Source organism: Bos indicus, chromosome 9 (genome assembly GCF_029378745.1).
Source record: "Bos indicus isolate NIAB-ARS_2022 breed Sahiwal x Tharparkar chromosome 9, NIAB-ARS_B.indTharparkar_mat_pri_1.0, whole genome shotgun sequence".
NCBI classification, from domain to species: domain Eukaryota; kingdom Metazoa; phylum Chordata; class Mammalia; order Artiodactyla; family Bovidae; genus Bos; species Bos indicus.
Genome location: NC_091768.1, coordinates 65,648,071 through 65,670,683, shown reverse-complemented (window position 1 = coordinate 65,670,683; position 22,613 = coordinate 65,648,071). Strand labels below are relative to the sequence as shown.

Sequence of the window (22,613 nt, the reverse complement as noted above, 5' to 3'; positions counted from 1 at the left end):
GACTACTGGAAAAACCACAGCTTTGACTATACAGACCTTTGTCAGTGAAGTAATATCTCTGCTTTTTAACATGCTGTCTAGGTTTGTCATAGCTATTCTTCCAAGGAACAAGCATCTTAATTTCATGTTTATTTCAATTTAAGTTAATTTCAATTTAAAGTCATCATCTGCAGTGATTTTGGAACACAAGAAAATAAAGTCTGTCACTGTTTTCCGTTGTTTCTTCATCTATATGCCATGAAGTAATGGTACCAGATGCCATGATCTTAGTTTTCTGAATGTTGAGTTTCAAACCAACTTTTTCACTCTCTCCTTTCACTTTCATCAAGTCTCTTTAGTTCCTCTCTGCTTTCTGCCATAAGTGTGATGTCATCTGCATATCTGAGGTTATTGGTCTTTCTCCTTGCAGTCTTGATTCTGCTGCTGCTACTGCTGCTAAGTCGCTTCAGTCGTGTCCGACTCTGTGCAACCCCATAGACGGCAGCCCACCAGGCTCCGCCATCCCTGGGATTCTCCAGGCAAGAACACTGGAGTGGGTTGCCATTTCCTTCTCCAATGCATGAAAGTGAAAAGTGAAAGTGAAGTTGCTCAGTCGTGTCCAACTCTTCGCAACCCCATGGACTGCAGCCTACCAGGCTCCTCCATCCATGGGATTTTCCAGGCAAGAGTACTGGAGTGGGGTGCCATTGCCTTCTCCGGAGTCTTGATTCTAGCTTGTGCTTCATCTAATCAAGCGTTCACCTGATGTACCCTGCATATAAGTTAAATAAGCAGGCTGACAATATACAGCCTTGACGTACTTACTTCTTTCCCAATTTGGAACCAGTCTGTTGTTTCATGTCCGGTTCTGTTACTTGAACTGCATACAGATTTCTCAGGAGGTAGGTAAGGTCGTCTGGTATTCCCATCTCTTGAAAAATTTTCCACATAGTCAAAGGCTTTAGCATAGTCAGTGAAGCAGAAGTAGACGTTTTTCTGGAATTCTCTTGCTTTTTCTGTGAGCCAACAGATATTGACAATTTGATCTCTGGTTCTTCTGCCTTTTCTTCATCCAGCCTGAACATCTGGAAGTTCTCAGTTCACATACTGTTGAAGCCTAGCTTGGAGAATTTTGAGCATTACTTTGCTAGCTAGCATGTGAAATGAGTGCAATTGTGCAGTGATTTGAACATTCTTTGGCATTGCCTTTCTTCAGTATTAGAATGAAAACTGACCTTTTCCAGTCCTGTGGCCAATGCTGAGTTTTCCAAATTTGCTGGCATATTGAATATAGCACTTTCACAGCATCATCTTTTAGGATTTGAAAAAGCTCAGCTGGAATTCCATCACCTCCACTAGTTTTGTTCATAGTGATTAGTTCATAGTTCCTCAGGCCCACTTGACTTCACATTCCAGGATGTCTGGCTCTAGGTGAGTGATCACACCATTGTGGTTTGTCTGGGTCATTAAGATCTTTTTTGAGTAGTACTTCTGTGCATTCTTGCCACTTCTTCTTGATATCTTCTGCTTCTGTCAGGTCCATACTGTTTCTGTCTTTTATGTTCTTTTGATGTCTTTTATGTTCTTTTATGTTCTGTCTTGAAATGTTCTTTTGGTGTCTCTAATTTTCTTGAAGAGAGCTCTAGTCTTTCCCATTCTATTGTTTTCTATGTCTTTGCATTGATCACTTAGGAAGGCTTTCTTATCTCTCCTTGCTATTCTTTGGAACTCTGCATTGAGATGGATATATCTTTCCTTTTCTCCTTTGCCTTCACTTCTCTTCTTTTCTCAGCTATTTGTAAGGCCTCCTCAGACAACCATTGCCTCCCTCCCAATCCAGTCAGTGGCTAAGTTCTGATGAGTCTACCTCCCAGTAGCTTTTTAATCTGTCTTTTCTATCCTTTCTGCTACCTCTTAGATCAATCCTTCATCACTTCTCTCTTGATCTGTAACTGGTCTCTCTCAGTAACTAACACTGTTCATAGCTCTAGGATAAGAATACATAATATTTCCTATTTACAGAACTTTGAGTTTAAGGATATAGATTGTCTTATCTTTGTATTTCCCATCCCTAGCAGAGCAGTTGGCACATAATGGGCTTTTAATAAAAGTACTCTGAAAGAATTAATAAAGGGACTATAATGAAATCTACTAATATTTAGAGATTCCGTCCCTTACTATTTTACTCCTTTTTCTATGTCTTCAGCTTTTCACTGTCTTTTGCCTAACAATAAATGTGCCCTTCCCCCTTTAAGACCACATTAGCAGTAATATCGAGTGAAATAGATTGCTGAAATTTGGAAATAGAGAAAATTTTTGCTATCTGAAAGTTAAGCTCAGCAATCAACATATAACAAATGTGATGAGTCATCTTTGGTTACATAAATCAAAATATTGAACATAAATGTGAACCTATAGAATTTTGGAATACCTACGGATCTAATGAAGGTGATACGACCTCGTGAAGGACTGACAGCACAATTGTAATATAGAAGGTGGAAACTTAACCAGTGGTCTTACAACCTATCTGTAGACATTGTGTAACACAAAACAGAGTGGAGAGTCAGCCTACAGCATGCAAAAGGAAAGCTGAAATAGTAAGGCCAGTGTTTTTTCAATTTCATCTAGGGGAGCTCTCATGGCACAGACACTGGTGCCCCTTAGAGGGTTGTACACTGGCATGACAGTGATAACTCATGAAACTCCATTATGACCTATAGGAGCTACCTTATCAAACTATCCACTTTGTTTCAATTCTGTGTTCATTGAGCAATTTTATATGATTATTTTGACCTTCCAAATAGTCCAATTTTTTATCTCCCTGCATTGGGAATGGAAGTCCCGGATGGAGCTCAGGTTACTAGATGCAGGTGGTCTGCTGAAAATCGTTGCCATTCTGGCAGGTATGCTTTAATCTCTTGTGAATTAGAGTAGCATTAGGTCCATGCCTGAGTCTAATCAATTTTATGACATTGGAAAGACTGGACTGTGGACAGAAATTATCAAGATAATATCATTCTGTGAGGCTTCTTTAGTAAACAAACAGCTGATTTTTTCCCAAGGATATTCTGCTCTCATGGTTCCTTTCAAATTATAACAGGGAGCTTCTGTTACTTTCTAATGTTTAACTCATCAATTACTACCCAATTCTTACTATCCTGCCATGGACAAGAAAGGGAAAAGAGATGAGCAGCCAAGCATTAAAAAATAAACCAGAGCATTTGAAATTGTTTTTTAAAGTATGGACAACTTTATTTTTTTTTTATTATTTTTAATATTACATTGAAAATTTCTGAAATGTCCTGAAGACAGTTCTCTTATTTGAGTGGTGCACAGAGATTATATCAGTTGCATACCAGAAAAGGGTTTATTCAAATATTTTGATTGTAGATTTGGTAGTAGTGTGCCCCAAGTATGGTTTCTGATCATGCTTTGTTTTTAATAGGAATTCAGAACAGCTCTTGTTTTATTTTGTGGGTTTTTTTTCCAGTTGTGTTTAAAAAAAATTTTTTAATTGAAGTATAGTTGATTTACATGTTGTGTCAGTCTCTGCTGTACAGCAAATTGACTCAGTTATACACATATAGACATTCTTTTTTTAATATTCTTTTCCATTATGGTTTATCACAGGATATTGAATATAGTTTCCTATGCTCTATGGTAGGACCTTGTTGTTTATCATCCTATATATAATAGTTTATACCTGTTCATCCTGAACTCCCAGTCCTCCCCTCTCCCACCTCCTCCCCCTTGGCAACCACAAGTCTGTTCTCTATGTCTGTGAGTCTGTTTCTGTTCTGTAGATACGTTCATTTGTGCCATTAGATTCCACATATAAGTGATATCTTATGATATTTTGTCTTTTTCTTTCTGACTTACTGCAGTTAGTATGATAATCTCTAGTTGCATCGATGTTGCTGCAAATGGCATTATGTCATTCTTTTTTATGGCTGAGTATTACCCGATTGTATATATGTACATTTATCCATTCATCTGTTGCTAAACATTTAGATTATTTCTGTGTCTTGGCTACTGTGAATAGTGCTGCTGTGAACATAGGTGTGCGTGTCTCTTTTTGAATTATTGATTTGTCCATGTATATGCCCAGGCATAGGATTGCTGAATTGTATGGTAATTCTATTTTCAGTTTTCTGAGGAACCTTCACACTGTTTTCCATAGTAGCTGTACCAATTTACATTCCCACCAAATGAGTAGGAGGGTTTCCTTTTCTCTACACCCTTTCCAGCATTTGTTGTTTGTATATTTTTTAATGATGGTCATTCTAACTGGTGTGAGGTGGTTCCTCATTGTGGTTTTGATTTGCATTTCTCTAATGATTAGTGATGTTGAGCATCTCTTCATGTGCCTATTGGCCATCTGTATGTTCTTTGAAGAAATGTCTACTAAGATCTTTTACCTATTTTTCCATTGGGTTGTTTGTTTTTTGTTGTTGTTGAGTTGTATGAGCTGTTTGTATATTTTGGAGATTAAGTCCTTGTCTGTCACATCATTGGCAAATATTTTCTCCCATTCTGTACGTTGTCTTTTTTTTTTTTCTTTTTATGGTCTCTTGTGTGCAAAAGCCTATACGTTTAATTAGGTCCATCCCATTTGTTTATTTTGTTTTTATTTCTATTGTCTTGGGAGACTGAGCTAAGAAAACAATAGTACATAAGATAATATTTTAAAAATGCATTTTGCTATGCCAAACCACCTAGGCTCAAAAGGCTACAAATTGTACAGTTTTACCATTTATATGACATTCTGGAAAAGCAAAACTGTAGGAATGGAACAGATAAATAGTTGTGAGGGGTGGGGTGAGGGGTTGAATACAAAGGGGAATTTTTAGGGTGATAGAAGCATTCTGTATGCTGTTGAGATGGTGGACACATGACTATGCATTTGTCAAAGACCATGCAGAGTGAATTTTACTATGTGAAAAAAATATAAAACTTTCAGAAAAAAATGCAAGTTCTGCAACTTGTGTTTGGTGATGTCAGGGAATCCCAGATGGAATGCAGAGTGTGGCAAATGAATCTGTTTTACAAATGTATGAAGTAACCTCAGTGAAGGGAGTGGGGAATAAAATAAACTAAAAAAATTAAAATGGACTAAAGAATTATCTCAAATTATTAACAGTATCTAGGAGTGATTTTTATTGCTGTATATTTGCATATTTTTAAATGTTCTTTGGTAAGGAAATGTGACTTTTGTAATTAAAAAATTAACAGTAAGAAGATAATAAGATATTAGAAAGTATTTCTATTTCAATTTTTTTCTCCTACTAGGTTTATTACTATGATTAAGAATCAGTATGTAAGTAGTGAATATGTATTCTCCACTCTGTACTATGCAAGACAGGTATACACAGACTCTGCTTTTTAAATAGTTTTATCAATAGTTTAGCAATCAAGACTTTATTGATAATTAGTGGCAGTAGTTTATAAATTAGAGATGCCAGATGGTTTGGGAAAATAATGTTGGGAAATAAGTATAATAAAACCTTATTATTAATTTGATTATAATGAAAATGTGAGTATAATGACATACTTGGGGGCCTAATGAATATTCTTAAAACTGCTTACATTCCTTGAAAACTGAGATACAGTCTGATAATTATGCAACCTGCTTCTCCTAGTGTTCTTAATTTGGCTAGGTTAACTGTTTCAGTTTTCCTGATTTTTTTTTTTTTTTTTCTGATTTCATGTATATTTCGTTGTGTAGGAGATTATGTTTCTGTAAGCAATCCTGAGGGCAATTTTATAATATCCCAGCTCCAAGAATTGGAAGATCTCTTTTTATTGGCAGCAGGAACAGGCTTCACACCAATGGTTAAAGTACTGAATTATGCTTTGACTAATATACCCAGTCTCAGGTATGTCATTTTACATTTAATTCCTGTCCCTTGTGAGGCTGTTAGATTAGTAGAAGGTGTTCTAAATCTATTAAAAACTCAATGGACTTCAACAGACATGTTCTCATCCCTTAGTCATCATTTCTTTCTCTTCTTCCTCTACTCTAAGCTGTTTTATTCACTTGATTCCTTTAGTTTTGTTACCTTTGATTACCTAATTGACACTGAAAAAACATTCATGCTAATTCACGGTTAGACTTTCCATTCATGCATATTTTAAATATAATTGAAATAGTACTTTTGAATTGTTGTTTTTTCTTTTAAGGAAAGTGAAGCTGATGTTCTTCAATAAAACAGAGGATGACATAATTTGGAGAAGCCAGTTGGAGAAATTAGCATTTAAGGATAAAAGGTATTAAAGTAGTATTAGCTCTGTGTTTAAATATTTTCATACATGTTCAGTCAGTTGAGACCTTAACCTCTTTCAGTTCAAGTTCTTAGTTGACCAGAAAACTCCTTCTAATAAAAACTAAACAAATCAATAATTCTCTTTTAAAAAATTTAAATGTAAGTAATGTTAATACACCTTCCCCAAAGAAATACTATTTGATAAGGTCAATGTGACATCAAATATGTATTGATAAAATATATAATGGACTTTATATTGATTTTTTTAATTAAAAAAAAAATTTTGGCTGCACCACATTGCTTATGGGATCATATTCCCCAACTAAGGATCAAACCCACACCCCCTACATTGAAAGCTCAGAGTCCTAACCACTGGACCGCCAGGGAAGTTCCTGGGCTTTCTGTTTATGTTATGTTTTATAGTGAGTTGGGTTTCTTTGAAAATGATCCAGTGTAGTCAGTTTGGTAATTCAAGATTTTCTAATTATAATGGGGACAAATCAAATAAGTTTGGTGAGATGAGTTAAACAAAAATAAAGATGTTTTGGGACTTCCCAGGTGGTCCAGTGGTTAAGACTCCATGCTTCCAATGCAGGTAGCCTGGGTTCAATCCCTGGTCAGGGAGCTAGATCCTGCATGCTGCAACCAAGAGCCCACATGATGCAACTCAGGATCCCACATGCCACAGCTAAGTCCCAGTGCAGCCAAATTAAATAAGCAAACATGATTCTTTACTACAGGATTTCTTAGAGCCTTTACCATCCATGCCAGTGCCTATTGTGACTTTCCAGAAAGGGGGTTAATTATACATTGTTTAGCAAGATTCTCTTCATTTTTGTTTGTTTACATAAACACATTAAATATCACAAATGATCCTCAGTAGACACTTTGGGAAATGCCAGTATAGTTCATGGAAAAAAATTTGAGGCAGGCTGAACTCAGTGGCAGAATGAGGCAGCAAGGACAGCAAGGTAACAATTTGTTTCATAGAAAAAGGAGCCCAAGCATAGTGAAGAAGGTGAGATAGGTTAACAGGCATATGCTCTATCTCCCCTAAAGAGAGGTAAAAGCAGTATGAAATTCAAAACACATCTTTTAGGAGAAGAGCGAATGGAACAAGCTGTCATACATCCTGAAGCATTTTTGTAATCGTTAAAAACTATTTCTAGAATTGCAGAACTTCCTAAGTCACACAAAGTATCTGACGTAAATGTTTATGTTTTTGACGGTATAGTATAGATAAAGTTCTCTGCCTTTTCAAAGGTGAAGACTTCAGGAACTCAGCTGTCCCAGGGCCTCCAGGTACTTCAGAATATTTTCCAAACATCTTCACTAAGGTGATGCCATGGTTCCTTCTAGTCTTCTCTCTGTTGTCTCCCATCCTCCCCCTCATTCTTGTTTAGTAAGTAATTTGCACAAATTAAGAATGATCTGAATTTAATGATCTTTGAAGTGCTTTCTCTTCTTAATATACTTAAAACATAATCCTAAAAATATTTATTATGTCTAAATAGTTACATGGCAATTTAGAGCCAAATTTAAAGAAATACAGATTCCTGGGTTTTTCTAGTGTCTTTTTCACTCAAAGTGGAAAATTGGAAGCAACGTTTATGAAAAAACCTAAAGACCTAAATTCTGGCTTTCTGTCTACCCTTTACTAGCTTGAAACTGTATTCAAAAATTACTTACTCTGTAGGCCTGTCTCTCTATCTTCAAAATAGAATAATGACATCTGTCGTACTTCCTTCCTAAGGCTATTGTGCAGACTAGAGAAGGCAGTGTAAATGCTTTGGAAACTGTGAAGCCCTGCCTCAGATTATTTGCATTGTGGTTAGGGAGGACCTCTGTGGACATGCATTTCATTTCTGTATTAACTACTTGAGCTTCTTTTTTCTAAACAATCATTTAAAAGACTTTAGACAGACGTAGCTATACTTCTGTGGCTAGTTTTTGTTTTTTCTTTTGTAAGTACTTCTGGCAGTTTGGGGACATGGTATTTTGTAAGATCTTTTCCTTGTACAAGGAAAATTCATTTACTATTATTTCGGCAAACAGTATTTCTTTGATGTAAGAACTAATTGGTAAAGGGTATGTGTTGACAGCTTCTGAACACAAAGTATTCTTTAACAACGTCCCCTGTGTGTTTTTTCTTGCATGGTCCATGTAATTTGGGTTGGTGGCATTGTGTAGGCTTGAGGATAAGGAAAGGCCCCTTTTTCCCCACTTCTGGATGAGTGGCTCTAACAGTACTCATCAGGTGAGGGAGACGCTCCAGTTTGCTGGGAGAAGTGAGAGTGTTTTGACTGCCAGCCCGCCTTTATCCTCTCTCTTCTGCTCCCATTCCTGTGCGTTCTCTGCTCCCTGCCTTCTCTTCGGCCTTCTGGAGATACACTCGCCTTGCTGGAGGCCCACTACTAGCACTGACTTCCAGCACTGGCTGATCTGTGTTCCCTGGATACTCATGGTCAGACCCTCACTGGAAAACGCATGGCTTTGTATGGGTACGTGGCTTTGGAACATTTATCAGGAACCTTCCATATTCTGAGACTATGCAGATGGAGGAGAAACCTGGCCTTGAAGGCTTACCAATGGGTTTTGGTAGTAGTATTCAGTCAAGATATATAACTGTTGAGTCCCATACATTCAAGGAAAGTAAAAGTTTAAATTTAATGTAAGGTAGTTTTAATTGGTCATAACTATCATTTAGTTGGGCTTCCAGGGTGGCTCAGTGGTAAAGAATCTGCCTGCCAGTGCAGGCTGTCCCTGGGTTTGATCCCTGGGTCAGGAAGAACCCCTGGAGAAGGAAATGGCAACCCACTCAGTATTCTTGCCTGGGAAATCCCATGGACAGAGGAGCCTGTTGGGCTACAGTCATAAACATCATTTAGTTAACATTTAAGGCTTTATTTTTTATCTGTTAAATCACACTTTCCTACATTTTGACTCTCCTGTGTCACTTCTCATTTTACCAATACATTTCTGATGACAAAATGTGACACTTGAACACATCATCTTGGTTAGATTATTATTGGATTGTGGCAATAAAAACGTGTGTAGTTAAATGAAATACCCTGTTCTCTGTAGGATTAGGACACAGTTTCTAATCAGTCCTTTGTAGAACAAGGAGGAATAGGAAAAATAGATGCTGAGACTGGTGTGTAATCTAGTACTTTCATTTTCAGCAAGCATGTTTATCCAAATAATGTGTTTGGCAAGGGAAATTCTTTGAAACACAATTGTATAATGGAAACTTATTAACCTTGTGACCTTGAGCAAGTTACTTGATCTGATGGAGCTTCATTTTTTCCATCTATGAAAAGGGACATCAATATCTACATCATAGGATTGTTTGCAAAAGGGGGCAGTGAAATGGCAGAGTAGGTGCTGGGCCCAGAATTAGTATATTTGTAACGTTCAATGGCACCCCACTCCAGTACTCTTGCCTGGAAAATCCCATGGACGGAGGAGCCTGGTGGGCTGCAGTCCATGGGGTCGCGAAGAATGGGATTCGACTGAGTGACTTCCCTTTCACTTTTCACTTTCATGCATTGGAGAAGGAAATGGCAACCCACTCCAGTGTTCTTGCCTGGAGAATCCCAGGGATGGGGGAGCTTGGTGGGCTGCCATCTATGGGGTCACACAGAGTCGGACACGACTGAAGTGACTTAGCAGTAGCAATGTTCATTCATTCATGAAATACTTGTGAGCGTCTGCCATGTGCCTGTTCCCCAGGGCTATGATAGGAAGCAGGGATGTTGTGTTGCCTTATTTTCTCATGCAATCCGGGAAATGGATCTCTTCATTTTCCCACGTTGCTAAATTTACTAGAATTGCAGAAAATAGATAGACCATAAGTGCTTTTTTAGGATGTTTCTGTTTCAATTCAGTTTTCATGTCATTAAGGCTTAAATGTGAGGAGGGAAAGAAAGCTTGCCTGAATTTTATCCAAATACTATTACACTTGACTATTAACTCCAGTAATTGGAATTTGGTTCACAACATTCCAAGTTTAGGGAAGTCTCCTACATATACTTTCCTAAAGAAAAATGAGAGAAAAACAGAACATAAATATGTACAGCAACAGCTGTAGCTATTATGTAAACTGTGATCCAAATTAAATGTCTCATATTTTTGTCTTTTACTGAGCAGTGTTATGAGGCCTGCTTGGCTCAGTATTATACATCGGTACTTCCCTCGCCCCTCAGTAGAATGCATCTACTCTGAGTTCTCTGCTTTTGCAGAATTAGTTTTGTGGGGAAGGACAGTTTTACAATGAGATTGATTCCTGGGTGGCATTTTGTAATACACAAATATAATAAGTATTTTCCTTCCCTTTCAAAGTAATCATTTTTGAAGACAATAACCTTATTTTAGTAAAGTTAGTAGCATATTCTTCTCTGTAAATAGTGGAATTTGATGATTTGTTGATTTCTCTGTTTATAGAATTAATATGAATTTATATAGAAAAATGTATATGGGGAAAAAAATCATCTGTAGTCTTACCATCCAAGCAAAAGTAATGGTCTGTATCTTTCCATTTTCTTTCTCTTTCTCCCTTTTTCCACCTGCCCACACATACTTATATACATGTATTATTTGTTTTCTTTTGTATTTTTTAAATAATGTAGTCCTACTGACTATACTTTTATAACTACATTTTCTCTTCAGTGTATTGTGTATGTTCTATGTATCAGATCAGATCAGATCAGATCAGTCGCTCAGTCATGTCCGACTCTTTGCGACCCCATGAATCGCAGCACGCCAAGCCTCCTGTCCATCACCAACTCCCAGAGTTCACTCAGACTCACGTCCATCGAGTCAGTGATGCCATCCAGCCATCTCATCCTCTGTCGTCCCCTTCTCCTCTTGCCCCCAGTCCCTTCCAGCATCAGAGTCTTTTCCAATGAGTCAACTCTTCGCCTGAGGTGGCCAAAGTACTGGAGTTTCAGCTTTAGCATCATTCCTTCCAAAGAAATCCCAGGGCTGATCTCCTTCAGAATGGACTGGTTGGATCTCCTTGCAGTCCAGGGGACTCTCAAGAGTCTTCTCCAACACCACAGTTCAAAAGCATCAATTCTTCGGCGCTCAGCCTTCTTCACAGTCCAACTCTGACATCCATACATGACCACTGGAAAAACCATAGCCTTGACCAGACAGACCTCTGTTGGCAAAGTAATGTCTCTGCTTTTGAATATGCTATCTAGGTTGGTCATAACTTTCCTTCCAAGGAGTAAGCGTCTTTTAATTTCATGGCTGCAGTCACCATCTGCAGTGATTTTGGAGCCCAGAAAAATAAAGTCTGACACTGTTTCCACTGTTTCCCCATCTATTTCCCATGAAGTGATGGGACCAGATGCCATGATCTTAGTTTTCTGAATGTTGAGCTTTAAGCCAACTTTCTCACTCTCCACTTTCACTTTCATCAAGAGGCTTTTGAGTTCCTCTTCACTTTCTGGCATAAGGGTGGTGTCATCTGCATATCTGAGGTTATTGATATTTCTCCCGGCCATCTTGATTCCAGCTTGTGTTTCTTCCAGTCCAGCATTTCTCATGATGTACTCTGCATATAAATTAAATAAGCAGGGTGACAATATACAGCCTTGATGTACTCCTTTTCGCATTTGCAACCAGTCTGTTGTTCCATGTCCAGTTCTAACTGTTGCTTCCTGACCTGCATACAAATTTCTCAAGAGGCAGATCAGGTGGTCTGGTGTTCCCATCTCTTGCAGAATTTTCCACAGTTTATTGTGATCCACACAGTCAAAGGCTTTGGCATAGTCAATAAAGCAGAAATAGATGTTTTTCTGGAACTCTCTTGCTTTTTCCGTGATCCAGTGGATGTTGACAATTTGATCTCTGGTTCCTCTGCCTTTTCTAAAACCAGCTTGAACATCTGGAAGTTCACAGTTCACATATTGCTGAAGCCTGGCTTGGAGAATTTTGAGCATTACTTTACTAGCGTGTGAGATGAGTGCAATTGTGTGGTAGTTTGAGCATTCTTTGGCATTGCCTTTCTTTGGGATTGGATTGAAAACTGACCTTTTCCAGTCCTATGGCCACTGCTGAGTTTTCCAAATTTGCTGGCATATTGAGTGCAGCACTTTCACAGCATCATCTTTCAGGATTTGAAATAGCTCAACTGGAATTCCATCACCTCCACTAACTTTGTTTGTAGTGATGCTTTCTAAGGCCCACTTAACTTCACATTCTTAACCTGGATTCTACACCCTAGGGGGCATTTATGTCTGGAAACATTTTTGATTATAACAACTGATGAAGGGGGTTCCCCTGGCACCTAGTGGGTAGAGGCCAAGAATGCTGCTAAGAGCCTACAGTGCACAGAACAACACAAGATGACAGAAAATTATTCTGCCCAAAATGCCAGCAGTGCTAGTTGGGAAAACCTGCATTGTACCATGGTTTTTAATAGCTGCATTGTATTCTGTCATTGTTTTTCAGTCACTTTATAGTGTCTGACTCTTTGCTACCCCATGGACTGCAGCACACCAGGCTTCCCTGTCTACCACAAACTCCTGGAGCTTACTCAAACTCATGTCCATTAAGTTGGTGATGCCATCTAACCATCTCATCCTCTGTCGTTCGCTTCACCTACCTTCAATCTTTCCCAGATTCAGGGACTTTTCTAATGAGTCAGTTCTTTTCATCAGGTGGCCAAAGTATTAGAGCTTCAGCATCAGTCCTTCCAATGAATATTTAGGATTGATTTCCTTTAGGAATGACTGGTTTCATCTCCTTGCAGTCCAAGAGATTCTCCAGAGTCTTCTCCAACACCACAGTTCAAAAGCATCAATTCTTCAGTGCTCAGCCTTGGGGTCCAATTCTCACATCGGTACATGACTACTGGAAAAACCATAGCTTTGATTATATGGACCTTTGTTGACAAAGTGTTATCTCTGCTTTTTAATACGCTAAGTTTGTCATAGCTTTTCTTCCAAGGAACAAGCATCTTTTAATTTCATGGCTAGAGTCACCATCTGCAGTGATTTTGGAGCCCAAGAACATAAAGTCTGTCACTGTTTCCATTGTTTCTCCACCTATTTGCCATGAAGTGATGGGACCAGATGTCACAATCTTAGTTTTTGAATGTTGAGTTTTAAGCCAGCTTTTTTACTCTCCTCTTTCACTTTCATCAAGAGGCTCTTTAGTTCCTCTTTGCTTTCTGCCATTAGGATGGTGTCATGTGCATATCTGAGGTTATTGCTATTTCTCCTGGCAATCTTGATTCTAGTTTGTGCTTCATCCAGCCTGGCATTTCTCATGATGTACCCTGCATATAAGTTAAATAAGCAGGCTGACAATATACAGCCTTGATGTACTTCTTTTCCAATTTTGAACCAGTCCGTTGTTGCATATCCAGTTCTAACTATTGCTCCTTGACCTGCATACAGGTTTCTCAGGAGGCAGGTAAGGTGGTCTGGTATTCCCATCTCTTTAAGGATTTTCCACAGTTTGTTGTGATCCACACAGCCAAAGGCTTTAGTGTAGTCAATGAAGCAGAAGTAGATGTTTTTCTGAAATTCTCTTGCTTTTTCTATGATCCAGCAGATGTTGACAATTTGATCTCTGGTTCTTCTGCCTTTTCTAAATCCAGCTTATACATCTGGAAGTTCTCAGTTCACATACTGTTGAAGCCTAGCTGGGAGGATTTTGAGCATTACCTTGCTGGCTTGTGAAATGAGTGCAATTTTATGGTAGTTTGACCATTCTCTTGCATTGCCCTTCTTTGTTACTGGAATGAAAACCGACCTTTTCCAGTCCTGTGGCTATTGCCGAGTTTTCCAAATTTGCTGACAGATCAAGTACAGCACTTTAATAGCATCATCTTTTAGGAGCTGAAATAGCTCAGCTGGAATTCTGTCACCTCCACTAACTTGGTTCGTAGTAATGCTTCCTAAGGCCCACTTAACTTCACACTCCAGGATGTCTGGCTCTCGGTAAGGGATTACATCATCATGGTTATCTGGATGATTAAGACCTTTTTTGTACAGTTCTGTGTATTGCAGGATAGAAATTCACCAGAAGACTCACTAAGTCAAAGTGTACCAAAGCTACTGATCCATTTTGACAAATAGCCTCTCAAAAGGTAAAGTTTTTCTGTACTCTGGGGACTAGCAATGTGTTAGTTCCTTTAAGATAGAAAAATCCAGTGATTCCGGAAGCATAAGGAAACTGAAGAAAGTTCTTGAATCCCTTCCTTTTCCTGCAGCCTGTGAGGCAACTCAGATACGTGGGTCCCTAATCTGGACCCTAAACCATTTTCTGTTCCCCTGCTAGATGTTCCTCCAGGGGTGTGTTTCTTCGAATGTGTTCATGTATTCCCACCCTAAAGGGCTCTGTGATTAAATAGGTTTGAGAAATAATGTATGCTCTGTTAGCTTCTTGAAGCTTAATATGAACTTACCATGTTCAAGGTTTTGAAAAATTCTAAAGAAATATCTTTTAATTTTCCCCCAAACTTACTTGATTAGGTTAGCTTCCCCCTCCCCCACCATGGACTACCACTAACATTTGAAAGAACACAGGTGTTTCATCAGATTCATTTTGAGAAATGTTTCTTTAAGATGTACGTTTTATCTCATGTTAACGTCAGCTGTTTATGAGCTGTTTCTCCCATGAGCAAATAGCGTTCACCACAGTTTCTAGTATTTTTCTTTAGTTTAGAAAAGCCAGGGAAAGCTGGGGCCCCAAATACTTTTGAAATACTATTTTGTGGGTAGTAACAAGTCACTGAAGCTTTTTAAGCAAAGTAATTGTGAGATTGGATCTGTGTTTTTAGGAAAACTAGTATAACGAGGATGTGCCAGGTAGATGAGGATAAGGCTAATAGAGCAGCATCTTAGACAAGGGATAGAAGGGCTGGAACTGAAGCTATGGCAGTAAAAATGGGAGGGCAGGGCCATGCCTGTGTTAAGAAGTAGGAATCAGTGGGTCCGGGAAGTTGATTGCCTGGGGGAGGAGGGAATATGTTGTTAAATGACTTCAGGCACTGCATGCGGTTTAGACTAATGAATACATTTGTATTTCAAGATTTTTTATCTCAAGTCGTTATCAGTCTACTTAAAAATAATTTCTTTTTCACAAGCTTGTTTACTTCCATTGACATTTAGACCTCATAGAATCAGGTCTCTCTTTCTCTCTCATATATATTGCTTTGCACTTTATGGATCCTCGAAATGTATTTTCTGATAACTTTTTCAAGAGTCCGAGTCCTTTCTGGCACTTTTGAAATAATAGGGTAGAAAGGAACTTCAGGATATTCACCTGAGGCAGTGCACGCCTCAAAGCTACAAATGCTTCAGACAGTAAGTTGCCTTTTAGAAAAATTCGGAAGTAACCATCCATAATAACCGTCTGTATCTTGATGTGGTGTAAAAAGTCCTTCATTCAGGTATTCTTGAGTTAACTTGGGATTGCTCCCACTCCAGTTTAAGCTCTTTTCCAGTCCCAGGAAGGAGAAGATCATTCAGTCGTGTCCTTCTCTTTGTGACCCCATGGACTGTAGCCCACCAGGCTCCTCTGTCCATGGAATTCTCCAGACAAGAACACTGGAGAGGGTTGCCATTTCCTTCTCCAGAACAGTCTCCTTACCGTCCTCTAAAACTGCATCCATTCCACCTGGTCTTTTTCTTTTGAGAGCCCCAAAGGTATACCCAGGGGACCAATATGTAACTAAGTACAAAACATATAAGGAATTTATACCATTTACGTAAGGATCACAGTTATTTTTCACCCTATAGTAGATGCCTGTAGAAAGTATGCCACTGATGAGGATTTTTTTTTTTCTTTTTAAAGCAGCTCATTAAAGGAAAAGCAGGATTTTTTTGGATGACAAAGGACACCCAATATTGATTTACATATCTTAGCAGTTTTATTCCAGTGACAGGTTTATTGGAAAATAGAGGCAGAGGAGACTATCTTTCATTTGTAATTTAACAAGGCAGTTGCTGTCTTCCATTGTACTGTCTATGTATAATTAGAAATGTCTTAAGATAGTGATTCTGCAGCTGCTCTTGGGTCCCCTTTGATAATCTGATGAAAGGTTATGGACCTTCCCAGAAAAATGCTCCCACAAATTTGCATACATTTTTATATGTAATTTCATAGATACCAGCATATGGTTTTGCTTTTCCAAGTATACTGTTTATTTTTAACCAATATAGCTTGTTCAATAAATTCTTTTATTTATTCATCAAGTATTTTTTGCACATTTGTCTCAAACCAAGCCTGAATACAGTGTAGAAGAAGATAAACAAGGACTCTGCCCTCATGAAGCAGTAAACAGACATCACATTCCAGAATTATCAAACACTTTCTTAATTATAACTGCAGGGAAGGAAAAAATGTTAGTGAAAGAATGTTTTTTGGGGGTGCTATTTTCTATAGGGTGGATTTGAATCACTGCTAAAACAAAATGGGAATCTTGAAAGCAAGAAATAAAACATGTCTCTATAGGGTTTTTAAATATAAAATCAGATTATTAGAATTGTAAGAGCATGTAGTTTTTCCCACCTAGAGTCTGGGTCTGCTGAGAGCTGGGACGGCTTTTCTGTCCCCAGCTGGACCCTGAGGTGATCTGTGTACCTGTCCCACCCTCACCCTCCCCACCCCGACTCCCATCAGCCTTTGGGAGCGTTAACCTGCTGCAGTGCAGCCAGGCAAGGACCACTGCACCAGCTGCCTCTTGTTTCTGTTCTGGTGTTCGGCTACCCAGGCCACCTCACGAGAGAAATGATTCACTTCAGCATTTTCTTGAGATTAACATATAATTAATTTCTGCCACTATTGAGAAAAGATCTAAATTTCTCAAGCAGAAAATGTAGCAAGGCATTTGATCTATGCTGCTGAAAAATGATAAGAATTAGTGGTGTTTGAAAACAGAGCAAAGGGACCAGGTACAGCTTAGAATTTTCAATTTGCTCTGGCTCTTCACCAGCAGGTCACATATCATATTACAGAGCTGTGGGAAGAACTGGTCTGGAGCTCCTTTTGAGACTTGGTTTGATGTACTTCTTTCTTATTGTAATTCTGTACTCTTCTCAAATGCCTTCCTCCCTGTGTGCTGGCCACTAGGGGTGCAGCGGTAACCAGTCCCTGCCCTCATTGAGTTTCTAGTCTTATGGGGAAAGTGAACACGACTGAGCGACTTCACTTTCACTTTTTCACTTTCATGCATTGGAGTAGGAAATGGCAACCCTCCAGTGTTCTTGCCTGGAGAATCCCAGGGGCAGGAGAGCCTGGTGGGCTGACGTCTGTGGAGTCACACAGAGTCAGACACGACTGAAGTGACTTAGCAACAGCAGCAGACATTACTAAAATAATCATCTCGGTGGCCACCTATTTACAGCCTGATTTAAGAGTGATAAAGAAGAGGAAAAGGGAAACATTTCTACAACACATATAAGAAAAGACAGTGGAACAGCAGTGCTTCCCTAGAAGTGATGCTTGAGCTAAGAACTGAACGGTGGGGTGTGGTAGAAACATTACAGAAAGAGAACAGGCAGGCTGTGGCAGTGCAGGCTGAGAAGCAGAGCACAGAGTTAGGAGCTAGGATCAGGGAGAATCAGGATGTGAAAGGTGAGGCAGATCAGTCTCAGGTTTCTGGTTTGTGCACCCCACGTGAGTGTGGTGCCATTCACAGCAGTGAAGCCAGGTGTGGCACAGGGAGACTGCAGGGTGAGGGGAGCCCATGGAGACATAAACAGAAGAGAGTCAGATAGGCAATTGGTCATCAGAGTCAAGGACTCATTAGAAGGGTTTGAGTCAGAGATTAAAATGCACATGTCATTGGTCATGTTCTTTACTGAGCAGATTAATAGAAGCCTAGAGCTCTCTGAGATAACTTTGAGCTTTCTTTTTTTAATTCAAAATATTTTAATTTAAAATGCTTTGGTTTGTAGGGTCCCTAAAAACCACATTCTCTATCTTGGATATAGTCATCCTTGGTTGAATTCAACAACTGTTTATTGAGTGGAATACATTTATATGTAGGTAGAATGTAATTACACACAGGTCATGAACCCAGGCTAAGCTCTCTCTGAGTTCAGTAAAAAATGTCAAATTATTCTCTTTTCTGTAACAAAAGTTTATGTTAAATAACTATGGATTTACTTGTATTTTTTGTGAAATCTTTGTTTACAATCCCTTCCAGTGCTCTTCTAGCAAGTGTATCAACCTTCCTATATTCAGTTGTTCTCCAGAGGAGAAAAAAGATGTTTTATTGAACTTGAAACATGTTCCTGACATGTTTAACATAATAAACTTTTTAAAGAAATGTTTCTTTTCTCCAGATTTGAGGTTGAATTTGTCCTCTCAGCACCTACTTCTGAATGGAGTGGCAAACAGGGATACATTTCACCAGCTCTGCTCTCTGAATTTTTGAAAAGAAGATCAGACACATCCAAAGTCCTCATCTGCCTTTGTGGACCAACGCCATTCACAGAACAAGGAATGAGGTGAGTAGCAATGTGGTAGGAGAAAGAACTGCAGCACTGGTGAAATACAGCCTCCTGTAAAAAGCAGTTGTTGTGGCTCTCAGTTCTTCCTGTTCATATGAACCTGCACTTTAGAAGTCTGTCACAGTGTAAGGAAATACTGACCAAGTGTTTCATCTGTATGCAGTGAAGGGTCGGAGGCCCCAGTTATGCACAGAGTTAAACGTGAACACAAAAATAAGACACACCCAGCTCTTGATAGCCTCTCCTAGTGGCAGGCAGCATGAACACATTCATAGAATGGGTGCCAGATCTTTTTAGGGCTCTAGATTCAACCTCTCCTTCCACCAAAGCTTCATAATATATAATAATCTTTTAAAATATCATAAGCTATGTTCATCTCATTATAGCTTTTGATCCTCCCTCTCTGCAGCTGGGTGAGCATTAGTCAAAGAGTTGAACTCTGCACAATGAAAACTCAGTGGTATGACTATCTTATTTAAAAATCACCTTGATCTGATTTAACTCTAAAATGACACTTTAACGTGTTTAGTTTAGATATAGCGATAGCCACTGTTATTGGGTTTCTAGATGATTTTAAAATACAGCTGCCTTAAATGCTCTGCATTTCCTTGTTTGGTATATGACTGAACCTAACACTTTCTAGATAGTTTTCTCTCTTGCTGTTTTATTTTTAATTATGAAAAAGACAGGCGGTATGGCTGAAAAGATAGGATGGGGTTAGATAGTGAGAGGCTTGCCTGCTGTACCACATTGGTCCTTTTGACTCCTGTGCCATCCTGGCCCTTTGTGTGAGTATGTGTGTGTGCTCTGGAAGCTACCAGTTTGGGTTGGAAACCCAGCTCCACCACTTACAGTCACCCTGCAGTCATTAACTATGAGCCAAAACTTTCTAAACTTTAGTGCATTTCTATATGTACATGTGTATCAGTCGCTCAGTTGTGTCCTACTCTTTGGGACCCTACAGACTGTAGCCCAGCAGGCTCCTCTGTCCACAGACTTCTCCAGGCAAGAATACTGGAGTGGGTTGCCATTTCCTTCTCCAGGGGATCTTTCCGACCCAGGGATCAACCCTGCATCTCCTGCATCTCTTGCATTGACTGGCACATTCTTTACCACTGCCACCTGGGAAGCCTCATTTATACAAGGCAATAAATGATAATATTTATGCACTGAAGTGCTTAGCACAGTGACTACATAGAGGGAGTTCTAAATAAATGTTTATTTTTTTAGCAGCATTTTAAACAGCTACTTTTAAGTAGCTATCTCCTTTGATAGTGTTTTCCAAGTTAAATTGTACTTAAGCCGTATTTCTACTTTTCCGTGAGGGAAAATTAAGATAGAATGCTATGGTATCAACTCCTTACTTTGAAAACTGATGAATAAAGGGGAAAAAAATAAGGATTTATTCTGCCTTTTCTGTATGAGCTATACTACTGTGTAACCACAAAATAAGTGAGAAGAAGTTATTCTTTAGAGAATTCCTTGGCTGATAAATAATGATAGAAGTAGGATGTCATCAACTTCAGTCCCTAATGAACTAATTGATCTGTACCTAGATCATCAATGGTGGTTTGCATCCCAAAAGAGAGCCAACCAGGTATTATGTGCCTCGTGATGAAAGAGCACGATCTATGACGTAGTCTGGTCAAAAAGAATTGAACCTGTATCTGATCAGACCTCTAGATCTAATTATTAAATTTAGGGAGATAAAAGGAAAAAGGAACATATTATTAGAGTAAAGCCACAGGGATACTGCAAAATCAGAACCATGGGGGAGTCAATGTGTGAAAATCTCATTTTGTCAACAAATAAATTGCAGGACAGAGAGAGATGGAGGGGATCTTACAGCTCAAAAGATACCTAAAACACATATAAACCAGTCACAGTGAATAGACTTTAGTTGGATCTTGATTCAAACATACTTTTAAAAATTATAACACTTATGAGACAGCTGCAGGTGTGAACACTTACTAGATATTTGATGACACTAAGGAATTGTTAATTTTTTAGAAGTGAAAATTATGGGGTTTTTTAGACAGCACATACTAACTGGGAAATATGAAAAAATATTATGGTTACGGTGGTAAACTTTGATGTTATTTTATTTTCAAGCATCTTCCATAAGAAACATGTGCTTTGTATTTGTTTTTCAGGATGCTGCATGATCTGAACTTTTCCAAAGATGAGATCCATAGTTTTACAGCATAATGAAGAGCTGTCATTCAACTGTTTAATCTAAATTTGTGATTACTTAAGGTTTTTTTTAAGAGAACATTTTTGTATATACTAAAAGGTTAACTAGAATCCAAGTTTCAGTTTCTTAAACAAAAACAAACGTTTCTTCACTATAGATACCTTGTGGACTTTATTTTGTACCTTAACTTATTTTACTACTGATATTTGTCCTGAAAAGTCAATCATGACAACAAGTACGTATAGGATTCTTTGTTATGAATCACAAAGTTCCTTACCATGTAAACTGTATCACTGTTCTACAGTAAGCTCTCGTGTTTTATGACATGATAAAGCAAATGATCATTTTGATCACATTTCTATGCTGTACAATGTCTGATTAGCAATACAGATTAAATTTTACATTGCACTGTTAACTCAGGAAATGATTATTTATGTCCTTGTTCTTACTATGAAAACACGGAATGTTATAACTTATTAAGCGATCCAAACATTTTGTGTCTATGGCCTTGATACAGAGTAGAATAAAAATATACTTAAGTACTTTTTAATCTTTGTCATAGAAATGTGTTTGAATGCATGTTTGGGGTGGTATGTAAGGAGAATATTAAGAGGCAATGATAAAAGATTCTGGAGACACTCACACAGGTAGTTTTGGATTAGATGTGTTTAGAAACTTAGATAACTTTGACAGCTTTTCTTAGCCAAAACTAGAGACATTGGGAAAGATAATGGAAGTGTAGCCTCTGGACCCATGGCCTAAAACAATCATTTGCTGCTTTGGAATGGATTAAATTTAAATTCTTTTTGAGTCTGCCTAGACCAGCTAGGAAAATGAGGAACACGCCATCCTAAATGGTACCTTCCCTGGCTGGTTGCTCACCCCACAAATGCCAGCTCAGTGGGGAGCCCTCCTAAGCTCTGCTGTGTGGTCATCTTATTCTCTCTCCCTGCCTCTGTGCACAACCTGCAAAAAGCTCTCACAGATGGGGATTCTTCAAAGAGTATCGAGAAAAGCCATTGTGAGCTTTTTCATGAGGAAACCGCGTTGGATGCATGGGTGGTTCTGCATAAGCTAACTTCAATTTTTCACTCTTATTCAGGATAGCAGCATTGCTTTTTTACAGAAATGACGGGGAGGGGGGTTGGGGGACGACTGTCTCCAACTTCTCTGTAAATGATTTTGTAAGCAGCTAAGCTTCACCAAATGAATGGTATACTCAAGAGAAAACACAATATTAACATTCCTCAAATTACAAACCCCCAGTCTCGGAAGCTCCCCAAGTGCAAGTGGCTGAGTCAACACTGTCTTTCCCTATGTCTCCCTCTTCTGTCTGTCCTCATTCACCCAGGCAGGACCTAGCTGTCCTAGGCTGTCAATGCTCCCTGGTGGCTAACAGAAACATTTTCTATCTTCTGCCTTCCTACCATCTCCTTTTTCTCCCCTAAGATCATGAACTTTCTAGGCATACCTTTTTTTTGTAGTTAATTAGTAATATAGAAATTAATTCTACCTTAGCCAGCTTTCTTATTTTTTCTATCCTCCTTTTTCCTCTCTCCTCCAACCCCTTTTTGACTGCCTCCAGCAAATAAAGTCTCCTGTTACTCTCTGTATCTTTTCCTCTGTCCTCTTCTTACTGTATTTTAAAGCAAAATAAAACCCATAAGCATCCTCTCAACCTGTATATTAATAATCCTCAGA

At 38.7% G+C, this 22,613-nt stretch overlaps 1 protein-coding gene across 3 annotated transcripts in view; it reads left to right on the top strand.

Annotated features, from left to right (window-relative positions):
* The window catches only part of CYB5R4 (cytochrome b5 reductase 4), a 114,535-nt gene extending 93,073 nt beyond the window's left edge, over positions 1-21,462 (top strand). For all 3 annotated transcript variants that reach the window (XM_070796139.1, XM_070796138.1, XM_070796137.1), the window contains 4 exons: positions 5,705-5,855; positions 6,160-6,246; positions 18,551-18,715; positions 20,872-21,462. In XM_070796139.1, the coding sequence (XP_070652240.1) occupies positions 5,705-5,855; positions 6,160-6,246; positions 18,551-18,715; positions 20,872-20,926 (458 nt within the window). In that variant the 3' untranslated portion in view covers positions 20,927-21,462. The remainder of the gene's footprint in view (positions 1-5,704; positions 5,856-6,159; positions 6,247-18,550; positions 18,716-20,871) is intronic.
* Positions 21,463-22,613: the final 1,151 nt, after the last annotated feature.